Here is a 16,058-nt window from a genome sequence, read left to right on the forward strand (position 1 = left end):
ATGTAAATCTTAGTAAAAAGATATTTGTGTTAATTTAAATAAAAATAAATGAGGCATGTAGTTTGGTAAGTACAAAAAAATAAAGCATTCCACATTTATTGTTATATAATCTAGCAAAATACTTTGGGGGTAGACATGAGTGTTCAAACTGTTGATTTATGTACAAGGGAGACAATAAACTTGAAATATCACTTAGCATACTTATTTTTGTTCTACTTTAAGTAACAAAAATCATATTCTCATTTATATATATATAAATTATTTTATTACGGATGAACAATCAAATATGAAAAAATTAAAAAATACTTTCCACCTCCTTGCCAAAAACCCAAACATTATTCATACATTATTTTTCTTTTCTTACCATCTACTCTTTATTTCTCTAGTGTTGGAAAAATAAGTCTTACCACAAACGAATTTTTTTTCACTATTGTATAGTCAGTTAAACAAAATTTCAACTTTTTCCCATTGACAAAATTGGGGAGTTGTAGCCCAAAAATTTTCAAGAAAAAAAATTGTTTCTCTTTTCTCCCAAGAACCTTTTCTTTATAGTTTATCCCCTCTTCTCTTTGGTCTACTCTTTACATATTTGTTCATCATTTGTTGTATTTCCGGTCCTTCTGCCTCTTCTTTCAACTGGGTATGTCTCAATTTTCAGATAATTATGTGGTTTTTTTAGGATTTCAATCTTTTTCATGATATTGTTAAGTTTCATGATTCTTTTCTTTGTGGATTTACTTTCTAAGTGTATTTCTCTTCATTATTTCTTGTTACTGTATATGAGATCCCAATTCATTTTTGTGGGTTTTAGTATCTAATAGTTTTACTTTACTGTAAGTGATATTATACGTTGTTGCTTTGTCAGAATTACTAGCATCATTCGTTTTCTTTAATTTTGCTTATAGTGTACCATTGGGGTCTTCCTTGGTACTGGTTTTTGGTGGGATTTTGTGCAAGTTTGTGATTCTGTTTATTTTGAGTGATTTCTTGATTTACTTTTGTGTTTGCTCTGAATCTTGATAGAGGCAATGTCGCAAGGCTACGCTATTGAGCTCTACTTTGATCCTGCACTGGAAAACCAGGTGCTGAAAGCCTGGAATGTATTGGCTCGGCGCCAGATTAGCACTCAGCTTATGGAGATTGAATCTAGACCTCACATTACCCTCTTCTCGAGTCCCTTTTTTGATCCATCAAAGCTTGAGAACATTGTAAAGAATTTTTCGTCCAAACAAGAATCTTTGCCTCTGTCCTTTGGTTCAATCGGAAGCCTCCCAAGTGATGACAATGTTCTATTTCTTGCCCCAATTGCAACTTTGTCTCTCCTTCAGTTCCACTCACAACTTTTTCATGCTATGAAAAAGGAGGGCATTGAGATTGCGGAGGAGCATCGTCCTGATACATGGATTCCTTATTGCCCAGTATCTGATGAAGTGCCTAAAACTCGTATGGGCGAGGCATTCTCTGTTTTGAGGGATCTGAAATTACCTGTTGCTGGATATGCTATGGAAATTGCACTTGTTGAGTATCCACCAGTTCGTGAAGCATTTTCTTTTGTGCTTGGTAATACAGTTGAACCATGAGGCTTCAGACATGTAATTGTGTTGATTTTAGTTTAGGCTTTTACTTTCCGGTTCCTACATAGTTGCTGTTGTAGAACCTGATATAGATGGTTAAGAGTGCCATTATTGTTGCTAAATGGTAATCTGCTTTGATGAAATATTGAAGTCATTTCTGATTCTTTTCTTAGTGTTCGTACTTGCAATTGAGATTTTGATCTCATATGTCAGTGTTGTTGATAATAACACGCTTATTTTCTTCTTATCAATGGAAAATCTCTGGTGGACCTCTATTACCATAGAGACATTATTTGCTTTTGTGTTCTATCTTGTAAATCTTAAACGTGGTCTTGGTTTATGTGTTCTACTTTATAAGTCTTTAATGTGGTTTCTTTTTCATTCGAATGCAGTATATTTTAGTTCTTGTTAAGTTTAGCAAGCTTGAATCATGTGAGGTAAATTTGCTTGTGTTAAATGATGTTGAATATAAGCTTTGCTTGTGTTTAATAATGTTGACTTTGACATTAACGGTTACACCTTTTAATTTGCAACTCTAAAGATTACGTGCTTTCTTTAGATTGTAAGATATTCAGGTATTTGTTGAATTTAATAGAATTGAATCATGTGAGGGAAGTACAGAAGCTACCAGTTTTGTATGGTTGGGAAAGCAAATAACATTTGGAAAAACATGAGGCAGAAGGTTTCATATAGTCCTTTAGGTACACACCTGAGAAATTTAGTCCTTTATGTTTACCACATTTTGTAAATGAAAACCACCAAGCACTAAGGGTGTGTTTGGCATGAAGGAAAATGTTTTCTTGGTTTCTAACTTATTTTCTCATGTTTGGTTGGTGAGTGACAAATATTTTCTGGAAAATATTTCCTATTGTTTAGTTAGTTAATGAAAATATTTTTTAGAAAATATCTTCTATTTTTGGCTAGAGAGTAGAAAATATTTTTAGGAAAATAGTTTCTGACATGAAAATCAACCCTAGTAATTGACTCGGGATCCGATCTCGACCTTTGATTTGGAACCCAACTCGACTTTCAATCCAAGATTTGACTTTCAAATTTAGATTCAATTCCGACTTTCGAATTGAAATCCGACACATCTGACTCCAGACCTAACTTTCAAAAAATTTAATTTTTTTTAAAAAATGAATTTTTTAATTTTTTTTGGGAGATGGGGGGGGGGGGGGTTGGCACGGGGTCGGGGTTATGGGTGTGGTGAAAAAAAATGAAATATTCAAAATTTAAAATATTTTTCAAAAATAAATTTTAAATTTTTTTTTTGCGGGAGGGGGGAGGGGCGCTGGTGGAGTGGGTGGGGCAGGGGTTGGTGTAGAGGGTGGAGTGGGGTAAAAAAAATATTAAATTTTTAAAATTTAAAATATTTTTAAAAATAAATTTTTAATTTTTTTTTGTGTGTGTGGAGACGGTGGGGGGACTAATCGGGATAGGGAGTGGGGTAAAAAAAATGAAAATTTAAAATTTAAAATATTTTTCAAAAATAAATTTTTAATATTTTTTTGGGGAGGGGGGTGGTAGGGGGAAGAGTAGGAGTGGGGTAAAAAAATTAAATTTTCAAATTTTGAAATATTTTTTAAAAAAATAAAGTTTTAAAAATTTTTTGGGGGTAGGGTGGTCGGGGCAGGGATGGGTAAAAATAAATAATTCAAAATATAAAATATTTTTTAAAAATAAACTTTTAATTTTTTCTTAAAAAAAATTTAAATTTTTTTTGGAAGGGGGGAGGGAGGTCATGGTAAGGGTGGGGTAAGAAGAAAATATTGTAATTAGAGGTTGAAAGAGAGTTTTGAAAAATGTTTTTCTTAATTTTTGAAAGAAAGTTATTTTCCTTAAATTTGAGAAAAATAAGTTGATTTGAAAAAAAAAATTCAAAACATTTAAACCAATCAAACATGAAAAAATTTGAAAAACATTTTCCTCCTTCGGACCAAACACACTCCGCCTGTACAAAAAGGGGGATCCCATTTGTACCATAAAACCTATTCCTATAGTGAGTTGATGTAGTCGAGCATGCGGTCTTCATCCTTTACATCTTAAATATTTGAACCAAAAAGCCAAAAAACATTGACATCTGAACTTTAACAGCTGTTACAGGGTTCTCTTTAAACATCTAGAGTTCCTTTCTCCCCTAATCCTGCAGATACAAGCAGGTAGTGTGATCCATGTTCTTTTTAGTGATTTTCTAATCCCCAATCTATTTTAAGCATTACAAATGGCATATTCAATAAGTTATAGAGTTGTCTAGCTATTGTGCAGTTAATGGCCTTGTTAGAGTCCGTTTGGATAGGCTTTAAGTTGGTCAAACAACTTATAAGCCCTTTTTAGTTTTTAAAGGTGTTTGCCTAATGCTAACTTTAAGCCATAAAGTTCTTAAAGTCAATCAAAAATGAAAAGTTAGGATTTTTAACTTTTTTTTTCTAAGCGCTTAAAACATTTTGTTTGACCATAAAAATTACTTTTATATTTTTTATATTTTAATTAAATTCCCAAACTATCATTTTTATTCTATTAACCCTAAAATTCAAACAATTATTGTCAGCACTTTTATTCAAACACTCCACTGCTTATTTATAAAAATAATTTTCAACACTTTAAAATTTTAAAAGCACTTCATACGTAAAAATTACTTTTTTTAAGCCTATCCAAATACCATCTGCTAAATATACCATCTGCTAAATATCGTCACACCTTTCTCAGTATGAAACAACTAAGAAATTCCTTTGCCTTTCCAATGTTAGCTGATCTACTTCTTCTGTATTTACTTCACCTTCTCATCTTTAACAAGAGGGCAATCCTTGATAGTACCCTACTAAAACTGAGCAATTTTGGCCTCCGTTTTATTTAAAACGCACAAATGTACGTTTAAATTAGAGAAATCGAGACATACTTCTCTTCTCTCAATTATCTGTTTTTTATTTTGTTGTCAGCCTATGTATTGGTTTTTCTGGTGCTGATCTGGTCTGCTTCTGTTGGTTTTTCGGGGTTCTTTATAAGGTATCAATTGAAAGAAATATTCTCCCGATGGTTTCTTCAGTCTAAACAGTTCAAATGCTTCCCAGGAACTCACTCTACAAAACATAAAGGAGTAAAACAGTAAAAGTGCAAGTGTGTGTTTAAAATATTATTTAAAACAAACCCCTATACATAAGGGACTAATTTGGTCATTTTTCACTAAACTGCTATGAAAATGCGTTTGGACTATGCTTTGGAAACACTGGATTGATCACAGAGCATCCTTTCTCAAACTTATACTGCTGTCTACTGCAATTTTGAAGTTGTGAAGCTCTTATTTTCATAGTAGAGAACTTTCAAATTTAAATTTGTAGCATATACCAACTTCCTTTGCATTTAACGAACACATTAGAAACTTGATCTCAGTAGTATTGAAAAATAAGGCCCATTATTTGTTTTGTTAATAGCATGTAGAGTTTGTTTTGCCTCTTTGTGTAGTTGTACTTATGTCTAATAAAATGAGTGGTATCCTATATTTAGAGGTACTCTGAAGTGGTTGTTGTTAAAAAAGTGTTGATTTTTGAAGTTTAGCTTGTTTTACGCTTGTACTGGTGTGCTCAGACCTGAAAGATCCTAATATAATGGTTATAGAATTCTTTCCAGTTTTACTGGACATCAATTAAGGGACTAAAATATATATTGACTGGCAGATTTCTTCCATTTCGGTCAATCTCTGAGACAATGACGGTCACTTTTCTTATTCTGGAGTAGTTCCTGATATATATGTTGCACAATTGCAGTTGATGAGAGCAAAGTTGTTTGGCTTATATACTAGAGTCAAACTTTTACTAGGAAGTTACAATTTTAGAAGTGGATTGCAGGTCTGAGAAGGCAGTAAATGAGATATTTAAACCTTTTTTGGAATAGTTATGGATATCCTTTAGGATTTCAGGCTGCCATACTTTGAATTTCAAACACATATTTGCTGTTTGCAAGTGCTTAACTACATGGCGGTCTTTGCATATTGTGCATAAACTAAATTTTCAGTCTGCTAATATTGTTTGTTAGGATCTTTGTTTATCTTGCTCACAACAATAATCTCTTTAGGTTGTGCTATTCTCGTGTTTGCAGCATGAAAGCATGACTTGCATCAAAGTTTCTATGAAATGTCATAGAACTTAAGCTGTGGTCTGACAGAGACATGCAAATAAATTGATTGCTAGATGTTTTGCTGGGACAATATAAGTAATGCCTCACTTTACTTATCTTTTCTAGTTTCTTGGATGTTTAGTAGCCTGTCTCACATGCTTGAAAAGCCTGTGAATCAAGGTGTATTTGGCAGACTTATTTTCAAGGTTTTAGCAGGTTTCAATGAATGAATATTCCATCAAGGACTAGTGTGGATCAATCAAATCAAATTTTTTCCCATCACGATTCCTCCATTCCACAATTATATATCAAGGTTTCCATTGCACCAAAAAGGGCCCATCAAAAGAAGATGACAAAAATACATACATGCTTCTCTCCGATGGTAATCCATAAGTCTTTTGTATATTAAGAAGGAAGCCCTCTGGTGGAGATTAAGAAGTCTTTTAGACATCAATAGCTACCTTCACATTCATATTCAAAGTTTGGATCCACATCCATGATTAAATTCAATCAACAAGTTTAGACATTCATCAAGTCAAGAACAAATTGTTGAGCTTTTGAGTTGTGAGGAGAAAAATCAAATGACCACGTCTTTTGAAAAATTTCATGACCTATTTCTTCAAACTTGCAATAATAATGATTTGTAAATTTTTTCAATTTTTTTAATAATATCCACTTGATTTAAACTCATTTTTCATATCCACAAACATCCTACTTTAATCTTAAGAGATTGGAAAAGCATATTATACACTAAAGGATCTTTTTTCAAAAAGAAAAGTTTGTCTATATTGATTATGGGTATAAAAAATGTGTAATTTATATAAATCTCATAGTATTAAGTAACTGGTAAAGTTGTTGTCATGTGACCAGGAGGTCACGAGTTCAAACCTTGCAAACAACCTTTGACAAAAATGCAAGGCAAGACTGCGTACAATAGACCCTTGTGGTCAGGCCCTTCCTCGGACCCCGCGCATAGCGAGAGCTTTAGTGCATCGAGCTGCCCTTTGCCCTTTAGTGCACCGGGCTGCCCTTTGCCCTTTAGTGTTAAGATTTAATTATATTATTTTTCTACTCTTTTTCAAATTACTAATATTTTTTAAAATTTATGAATTTTGAATACATCATTGAAATTCTGAATACATCAACAGACATCCGGATACAAAGAGAAGGGGGGATACATATCAGAGAAGAGATAGGACATCCGGAGTCATAGGAGATGAATGTATCAAAAAGGGGGGGAGGGATGTATTCGAGAAGGGGATAGAAATGTATCAGCAAGAGGGAAGTGATGTATTTTGAAGGAAATTTTGATTTTTTTTAAATTGAAGGAATTTTTCCATTTTTAAAAAGAGATTGGGCCTTAAAAGTTGTTGTTGCGGAAAATTATGGGGCACAGCCCACAGATCTTAACTGTGGGCCTCCATACAATTCGGGTTCATGTATGGTCGGCGAGAAGGTTCCTTCATATTTTAGAACCTCATGCTCTTCGTTTCTCTGCAAAATCTTATCACTCTCGTCTACGGTAATTATCGTATGAGGCAGAAATTCCCGGCCGATTTTGAACAGAGAGCGATCTGGTTGGCTCTCATAATCAACCAACTCGTTGAAGTTGGTGAATACGTATTTCATTTCAGTGAAGGCTTTTAAATAAGAATTAAGCAAGAACGCTACCATATGTGAAAATACTCTTCCCAGTATAATTCATTCTTTATTGATATTAAATCAATTTATGTGGAATTGACTCAAAAGATTTCATCCAATTTCAACTAATTTCATTTAACCCCCTTTTGTTATGGATTTCATTGTTCAAAAAATAGGAATTTTCCTGCCCGTGTCTACTTCTTGAAAAACCTAAAGGGTCATCGAGGTGGCGAGCAAGACAACTAAATTTTGCCTTTTTCCTCCATTTAGGTCCGATTCGGATCCTGCTCTTTTTAGTGGGGAGGAATAGTGTGGGAAGGGGGCAAGAACAAGCCGAGCCACTTGTAGAGTAAGCCTCTTCCCATGTGTCAAGTTGAAGCTACTTTCGAATCGACTGAAATAGTATTTTGATGTCACAGGAGAAGTATAAGGAAGTGTGCCTGAGTCTTAAACCTTTTGAAGTGGGCAAATCAAGTCAAAGAATCAATTCTTTCAGGATGGGAGACCTTTGGGCATCAGACTGAATGGATAAGTTGGCCTTTTTAGATATTAGGAGAACCCAAAGTACTTTCTTTCGGATTCAGAAAACAACACTCAGAGATCTTTTTTCTTTTGGGAAGATACAGGAGCAAAACAATCAACCTCAGGTTGGGATATCTCAACCACACCAAGGTGGTTGCTAGATCCTGCTTCCTCCATTCAAACTGAGTCAATAGAACCTGGGGTTATAATCAAGATAGAAGCAACTGCTGAATAATGTAAAACGCCATGGGTTGCCTTTTGCAAGGATATGTCGTTCTATATGACCTTTTTAACACAGATGAATCCTGCATTTACATCTCAAAACTCTATTATACACAAATGGAAAAGCCAATTTTTATGGACTAGAGTTTTGGCAAACCAGCATCAGGTATCTCACTGTAGTTTTCCTCTGAAATATGAATCTCTTCTTCTGCTCGTACAAGATCCATGACGACGAAAAGTATCCCAAGAGAAGAACGGAAAATCATACGTTAGCACTAGGCAACATTTGTCATACTGAGCTCTGTCGTAGAGGTTCAGCTTCATGATGGACAACCTGATTCTGATTGTTGTTATCAAGAGGCATGTATTGTGACATGATGGCCATAATCTCCGAGTCCATGTATGACTACATAAATTTACCAATAGTTAGCATAAGTAAGTCTATTCCCAAACAGAGGTTTTATGATAGCAAAGATTCATACAGCCGAACTTAACTACCTTGGGATTGAGGCATAATTGTCGTTGTTGTAGCACAAGTATGACTATTCGACAATACATTATTGTGAAAGGATAAAGACTGTAATAACTACTCTATATACTTACCCGAAGTCTATACTTGTAAAAGATATAACCAGCTAAACCAGCCCCCACTGCAATGGCTAGGAAAGAGAACATAAGGTTTCGTCCGATCTTTGATGAGTGCCTTTCTGTACAATAGGAACAAGGTAATATTGTAAGTTCATCTTGTTATGGCATGAAAGATTATGATGAAAATGGTGCTTCATATCTTTACAAAATGCCAGCACTTTATGGTTAAATTTTGAAGCTGAAGCTCTGCTAGCTTAAAAGATGAACAACATTTGTTAGTAGTGCTGAATCAACTTCTTCTTACCTATACAAGTATCATGCTCCATTATGTACAGTTGATTTCCTTTGCACTTACACTCGTATCCGCCCCATGTGTCCTTACAGCTGCAGCCATCACACTGACAAACAATTCCTTCCTTGCATTCATCTACATCTGATTTTTTATTGTTGAAAGAAACGACTCTTGAAATCAGTTGAAAATTTTAGTGTTGCGCAAGGATTTACAAGAATGTTACATACCTTCACATTTATTGCCATCCCCTTTAAAACCAAATGGACACTTACAGCCTGATAGTTCTCCCTCCTGGTTCGTGTTAAACCAGATTTAAGCACATACAATGGTTTAATCTTGACTAAATACAGTTAAACTAAGTATTGATTTTACTGAACTGAACATGCTGAAAATGTTTGTCCATTTCTGGTTTCTGACCAGCATCCTCCATTGTTTACCGTACACCTTCCAGGTCCAACGGCTGTCAATCGATGGCAAGCCAGTTAGAGGGGGGGGGGGGATATTAGAGTCTTCCAATGTTCAAGAGCAACTAGCAACTCGATAAGCCAATTGCCAATTAACGGATCTATAACTAAAGAACAAGAACCAACACTTCCTTACCTTCACAAGATGTGTATCCATCTCCTTTATACTGAACGCCATTCACCAAAGGGCACTCACAAACTCTTCCTCTAAATGTATCCTTTAAAATAAGTAGAACAAACGAGTATGAGGCTCATGTAAAAGGTTGTTATATATACCACAACCGTTTTCCACGAAGGAAGACAATAATTTTTTTAAGGTTTCAGAGGCATTATTTGCCATACCTTGCAGGCAGTTATGTTAGATTTTGGATCCCGCCAACAGCCACCATTCCTTTCTAGACACTGGTTCGTTTCAAGATCTATTGTCATTGAGAATAAGTAACAATTGGCTAAATCATTTAATTTTATGCAATTAGTCTTGTTGTCAAGATCATGAAGAAGGCAATGGTGTCAAACCTCCGCTTAAACATATCGAAGGTTCAGTTGTTTCCTTAAATCCAGCACATATGGCTTTCAAAAGAGCAGTCCTCTCCAATTTTCCTTAAAGAAAGAGTAAAAAAGTACTTGAGTACTCAAAGTGTAAGATAATAGTGATTCACTGAGAATATTATATCTCCTTGAAGATTTATCAATAAAATAGCTACAAATATAAGCAATTAGTTAGTCTACATGGATCTTATTTTTCTACATCTACATCATACCTCGATATTGAACATCATTGATGACCATTGTCGGTAAGATTGTCACATCACCACGAGGTCCTCGGCCCACCTATCAAGGGAACCAAAAGAAAAAGTTATGTTTATATGTAACATGCTCATGATAACATAGATATTATATCTGTAAAATATCAAAATGGTCGATCATGTCACAATAATGAAATGATTAGAGATTTTCAGAAATGAAGAGACCTGGAGGTCTTGCTCAGTCTTCAATACTTCATTTTCTACATTAGCCTCTGGATCGCCCATGCATTTCTTTATCTTGTCAACAGGTAGATCTGATGAATCGAATAAAAACTCAAAGAGTAACTACTGAGAACAGTATAAATTGTCAATAGTGACCAAAAAAAATTACTCGAAAGGGTGATACCAAGTGATTTCATGACCTCCTCAGCACATTCTTTGCTGTATCTCTTTTGCTTCATTGAGCATCTGATATGGAAATCCGTCACATAGTCCCACCAAATCCATGAACGGCTACTCTCGTTTGCAACTCTGTGCACACAGAGCTGCCTCAAGTTCTCAAAGACGACGTCACTCCCTTGGTACCCCTCCCCAAAGTCCTGTTCTGGATCAGGAGCGCAATATCTCCCATGATTTATGCACTGAGATTTGCACTGATTGCTAAGAATGAAAGCTTCAGGACAGTACCAAGTAATATAGTGAGGCGTGAACATAGTATAACCGCCCTTTTCAAGTATCTGAGCGTGTCCCTTGAAGTTCTTGATGAAATTCATCTGCTCATCGCAACGAACCCCACACTCATCGTTGCTATTAGTCCAAAGCTCATACTCAACTCGCTGATCAGGGTGAGGCATTGACTCCGTCCAATCCATTTTAATCACAACTTCCTCTCCCTTCTTAAGAGCTTCTTTCAATGTGTCACCAAAGGACTTTTCAATTAATGCAGATGGGATTCCAATCTTCTCGATGTATCCATTAGTATCCGTGCTTTCTTCAGGAGAATCCATAGTTATAAGAGTCTCATCTATGCTATCAGCAACTAGAACTGCAGCTGCTCCAGCTTGTTGGCCATTCCATACCTTCAAAGCAAAGTAGCAGTCTGGAAAAGGAAAAATAAATTGTTCACGGAATTTTTCAAGGCATCTAACTTTATCTAATATGTTAAACTTTCTAGTAAACTATGCATAGAAAAATGAATATCCGTATAGTTGATAGTGGCTCCTCAACTAAAGAAATAGATTCAGAAACTTCCTTCAACTCCAAGAAACAGTCAAATAACTCAATAAGCCTCTAAGACTTCACTTAAAAGCAAAACCTAAAGAAATGTAATTTTCTCCAACTTGAGAAATAGAATTTACTTAGCTCTTTTCAACTCCAATAGATACTTAATTACCAGCAATAACCTCTAAGATTTAGAATTTAATCTTAGAACATGTCACTGTTATTTTTTCTTTTTGTTGAGAGTAGAAAAAAATGAAAAAATCTTTATCATCTATGCTTAATAATCCAACAAGGGGTGTAATGGAATAGATGAAATTAGGGACGGTCCTAAAAGGTTACCTATGGTTTTGAGCCAACCTAGTAGCTTTAGTCTAAACACTGTATTTGTATTACGAAATTACAAAAAATTGATCAAGAAAACCATTACTAATACGTATGTTTCAGAACTCATAAAATTTAAATTCTGATTCCGCATCATTGTTAGAGCCATGGGAGTGAAGAAACCTCTGGCAAAGTGATTAGACATAGAGACAACATTACATCAAATCAAAAATCAAAACTTTAAATCACCCAAAAATTTGATCTTTTCATTTTCCAAATTAAAATTAAATTACCTCCACGATCAAGAAGAAGGATATTAGGACGATGAGCCTTAGACTTGAAGGGTTTATCACCATCAAATTCTTTGCAGCCATTGGCACCTTTATTAGGATAAACAACAGTTCCAATTAAAGAACCACCATAATCAGGAACACCAAAATTACCAATAGAAGCATCGTGTTTTGAGTGCAATGAATAAGGAGACAAAACACTTATGCTATTCTTCTCAACTATAAATCTTGCCTCAATTAATACAACAACATTCGATACTATCAACGAAAAAAGTACAACAACTAGTAAAACCAGAGCACCCATGTTTGCAGGAGGGTGTAAAGGTACAATCATATTTACTATTAGTACAATTTCAGTTCTGGGTGTTTCTCTAAAATGAGTGAAGAATATGTTTAGATAAAAGTTCAAACAGGTGTAAAGAATAGAAAAAAACAGATGGGATTACATTTACGTAAGGGGGCAAAAATCAAGAAAGTGTCAAGAGAAGACTCTGAGAAAAGAGAAGACTTTTGGAGTTTTTTGTGTGTAATCTTCTCTTCTTGTTGAATTGTTTACTTGTTTGTATGACGTAGAAGAAACGAAAGAAGTTTGGGGTGGTGGAAGGAGTCAGAGCAACTACCAAGATGGCAACTGCTGAATGTCCCAACTCATATTAAACATATTTATATTTGATTTATTGTGATTTTTTTGGGGAAGAAGAAAAAGAATACTACTCCCTCTATGATATATTGTTTTCATTTTATTGAAATCTATACTACTTTTTGTAAGGTAAATTTTTAATGTTGAAATACTAAATTTATTTTATTTAATTTAATTTTAAAAATTAATCAAATTAACTCTCGAAGAGCAAAATATGACGATTAAAACAGAGGTAGTACACCATCTCAATTTCAGTCTACGTGACACTTTTCATTTTTTGAAATTCAATTAATGTAAAATTCAATCAATATTTAAAAATATACTTTTTCTTCATATCAATGAGGAAAAAATGCAATTTACAATTTTTAAACACATAAATTTTAATATTAAAATTTTAAATTAATCTGATTCAATTTAACTAATATTAATTACATTAATTTTTCATAAATAAAAAATGTCAGATAAATTCGGATGGAGTGAAATAGTAATTAGAAAAAAGTTTCTTGTTTTTCAATAAAGTATTTATTTTGAAATTAATTTAGTTTGCCGAAGTGAATAATATTTGGTACCGGAGGAAGTAGTAATTAAATAATCAGGTCCGATAGCTTTTTTTCCTTATTTTAAAAATATGTGGAGTATTTTATTCCTTTGAAAGAAAAGTTTTAGCTTTTAATTGTTTTAATTAGTAAAATAAATGTAATTAGTGGAGGGTGATATTTACACGAATTGCCAAAAAAGATTACCATTTTGGAAAAAAAAATTGGATAGTTGTGAAATCATTTTAGTAAAAGGTACAGTATCGTGTATAAAAAATTCCTCCAAAACTGATGGAAGAATATATGTAAAAATAGAAAGTGTGAATTAGAAAAATTTGGACTTAGATTTATTAGGCAAATATATATATTTCCCTTCTATCTTTGAGTAAATATAAAGTAATAAATACAACCTCTTCATTTCTTCAATCTTAAGGTATCAGGTTTCTTTGCTTAGATAGTTTCCCAAATCAGAGCTCTTATAATCACCAAATCTCATATTAAGCTTAAATTTTCGCCTTCTTAATTTAGAGGGCTAAAATTGTTTAGGAAATAAATTAATCCAATTACTTTTAAATACAAAAATTAGCTCGCTGAACTAACAAGAACATAATCAAAAAAAGGGATGTAGAACGCTATGTGGTGCAATCTATATATAAATCCGTTATTTAGAGTATTATTTATTGAGGAATTCATTTTTGACGTTATAAGTGAGAAGCTAATTTTTAATTTTAATTTTAATTTTAACAAGCTTGTTAATTAGGAAATGTACATATATCTTTGATTATTACAGTCGATCTCCAATTCTCAATATTTCACCTTCTCATGGCTTATCATCTTATAACAAAATATATTTCGCCCAAAATTTAATTCTATTTTTTAATTGATATTTTCATTAGTTTCTGTTCTTTTGATTCTCTTGGAGAAATAAATGGAACTATATTAAAATCTTTGAATAGTTAATTAGATAAATTAAAATGTACGCAATTATTATGTCAATTTGCATTAGTAAATGTCCACATTTTGAACTAACACAATTATAAAGAAATAAAGAAAATCCTAATATTTCGTTCTTTACAAACAAATGACTGTTAGGATGATTTTATGTCTTCAAAAAATCACCATTATTAATGACACTTGCATACCTTTGTATTGTTTTTGTAATATATACGATTAATAATGAATGGGTTTTATTTCTTTATTCCAAATAGCTTATAAACATAGAATATTAAAAAAAAAGAGTGGAAATTCGAATTAAAAGTTTCATTATGATAGTTGAGTTAGATTCCGTGGAAGAAGAATATTGAATACAACAGCTAAGAGTTTATTTGACTAACTAGTAACACTGACATCTCAACCCTTCCAACAAGCTAAGATAAAAAAAGGTTATCCAACTTAATCAGTAAAAAAAAAATTAAAAAAAGATGAGCTATATATATCATCTTAGTATATATTCCCATTAAATAAAAATAAATAATTTACTAGCAGAAGGTTGATCGAATTGATTGAACATGTGATTTTTCAATTAAGTGAGCGATCCCAGGTTCAATACCATCCATATGCATGCTTTTTCGATCGAGCGATTAACCTTTCATGTGTATTTTGCAGACTATTTCACTGAAATACAATGGAGTTCACCTTATACACATTTGAAGAATAGCAATTGTGAGTTTCATTGTCAAAAAATCAAGATATTCACCTATATACCTTGATGTTTGTATTTCCCTTCCTAGAGAAGATTTTCTCCTTTCGCCATTTCAATTTGCTAGATAAAATTAAAGTAACAAATAATCTAGAAGGGATTTTCTTCGTTTTGTTTTCTTGCAAAATGACCATATTAGGGAAATTTCATTTTCACCTCCTTTTTCTAGCAAAAATCCAATTACAAGAAACTAGCTCTTTATACATATTACCTTGAGACGAGAAAAAAAGTAGTTGTATTGGGGTGGGGTAGGGTGTGAAACTAATTTTACAAAGACCTAACTTTTATGCAGTAATAGTGTATATAATTTTTTTTATATTAGATATATAGAAACTCATATGAAGTCTTAAGTTTAAATTTATTTAATGTAGATAAAAATATGAATTAGGTAACTTTTTTTTATCTACTTAAGTTTTGATGGTGAGAGTTATTTAATACAAGTGTTGATAGGAAGTAGTAGATATACATAATTTGGGTTAAAAAAAAATATTTGTGCACCCAATAAACTTATAACAGATCATATTACTTTATCATAGTTAAGTAATAAATTAAAATAAGATTATTGTGTAATAATTAACTATAGTTTAGTGACAAACATTATATGAAAATATGAATGTGTCATGTATTCATTAAATCGATATGAAAGTGGATGAGTTTTTGCTCAGATATCTAATAAAATAATTAAAAGGCGCACAAATTATGTAATTTTATAGGCCTCAACGCATTGACTCTAACCTCTTCCAACCAGATGAGAAAAATAATACTCCTATAAAAGTATTAATCTAGTTAAGTTGAGCATGCAGAGACTTTAATCATTATTCAAAGTTGAGTATTGGTGTTTTAGAATTAATATCTCTATAATTATGTTATTGTCACTGTCCCACTAGTGATAAAATTATAAATTATAAGGAGTTAGCTTGTTTAGGTGATGAAGCTTCTTAGTATATGAAACAAATAATCAGTTGACTCATGAACAAATATTATCCTGTTAAAACATGAGATGATTAGATCATATCATAATTATTTAATAAGTTTAATTTATGTACTTGTTATTATTATGTTGCTACAAGACATTTTGTAAGGTAGAACGGTAGAAACAAATACCTATTCTTCATGTGTGATGTAATTGTAAAGGTTTTGTAACATTATTAATTAACGTACCATTTTCTTAATAATAGTTAGAAACAAA

The 16,058-nt window shown here is 32.8% G+C and overlaps 2 protein-coding genes across 2 annotated transcripts; one reads left to right on the forward strand and one right to left on the reverse strand.

Moving 5' to 3' along the window:
* The first annotated feature begins 459 nt into the window (after positions 1-459).
* On the forward strand, positions 460-1,736 carry LOC129873533 (uncharacterized). The gene is made up of 2 exons (XM_055948647.1): positions 460-640; positions 1,024-1,736. The coding sequence occupies exon 2, from the start codon at positions 1,029-1,031 to the stop codon at positions 1,578-1,580; it is 552 nt and encodes a 183-aa protein (XP_055804622.1). The 5' UTR covers positions 460-640; positions 1,024-1,028; the 3' UTR covers positions 1,581-1,736.
* Positions 1,737-8,053: 6,317 nt separating this feature from the next.
* Positions 8,054-12,612, reverse strand: LOC129873970 (vacuolar-sorting receptor 6). The gene is made up of 12 exons (XM_055949172.1): positions 11,998-12,612; positions 10,569-11,261; positions 10,388-10,476; positions 10,178-10,247; positions 9,933-10,016; positions 9,759-9,835; positions 9,553-9,634; positions 9,330-9,412; positions 9,180-9,243; positions 8,965-9,093; positions 8,676-8,779; positions 8,054-8,478 (listed from the first exon to the last, which is right to left on the reverse strand). The coding sequence occupies exons 1-12, from the start codon at positions 12,326-12,328 to the stop codon at positions 8,362-8,364; spliced, it is 1,923 nt and encodes a 640-aa protein (XP_055805147.1). The 5' UTR covers positions 12,329-12,612; the 3' UTR covers positions 8,054-8,361.
* Positions 12,613-16,058: the final 3,446 nt, after the last annotated feature.

The sequence above is a fragment of the Solanum dulcamara genome, chromosome 11 (assembly GCF_947179165.1).
Source record: "Solanum dulcamara chromosome 11, daSolDulc1.2, whole genome shotgun sequence".
In the NCBI taxonomy this organism is placed as follows: domain Eukaryota; kingdom Viridiplantae; phylum Streptophyta; class Magnoliopsida; order Solanales; family Solanaceae; genus Solanum; species Solanum dulcamara.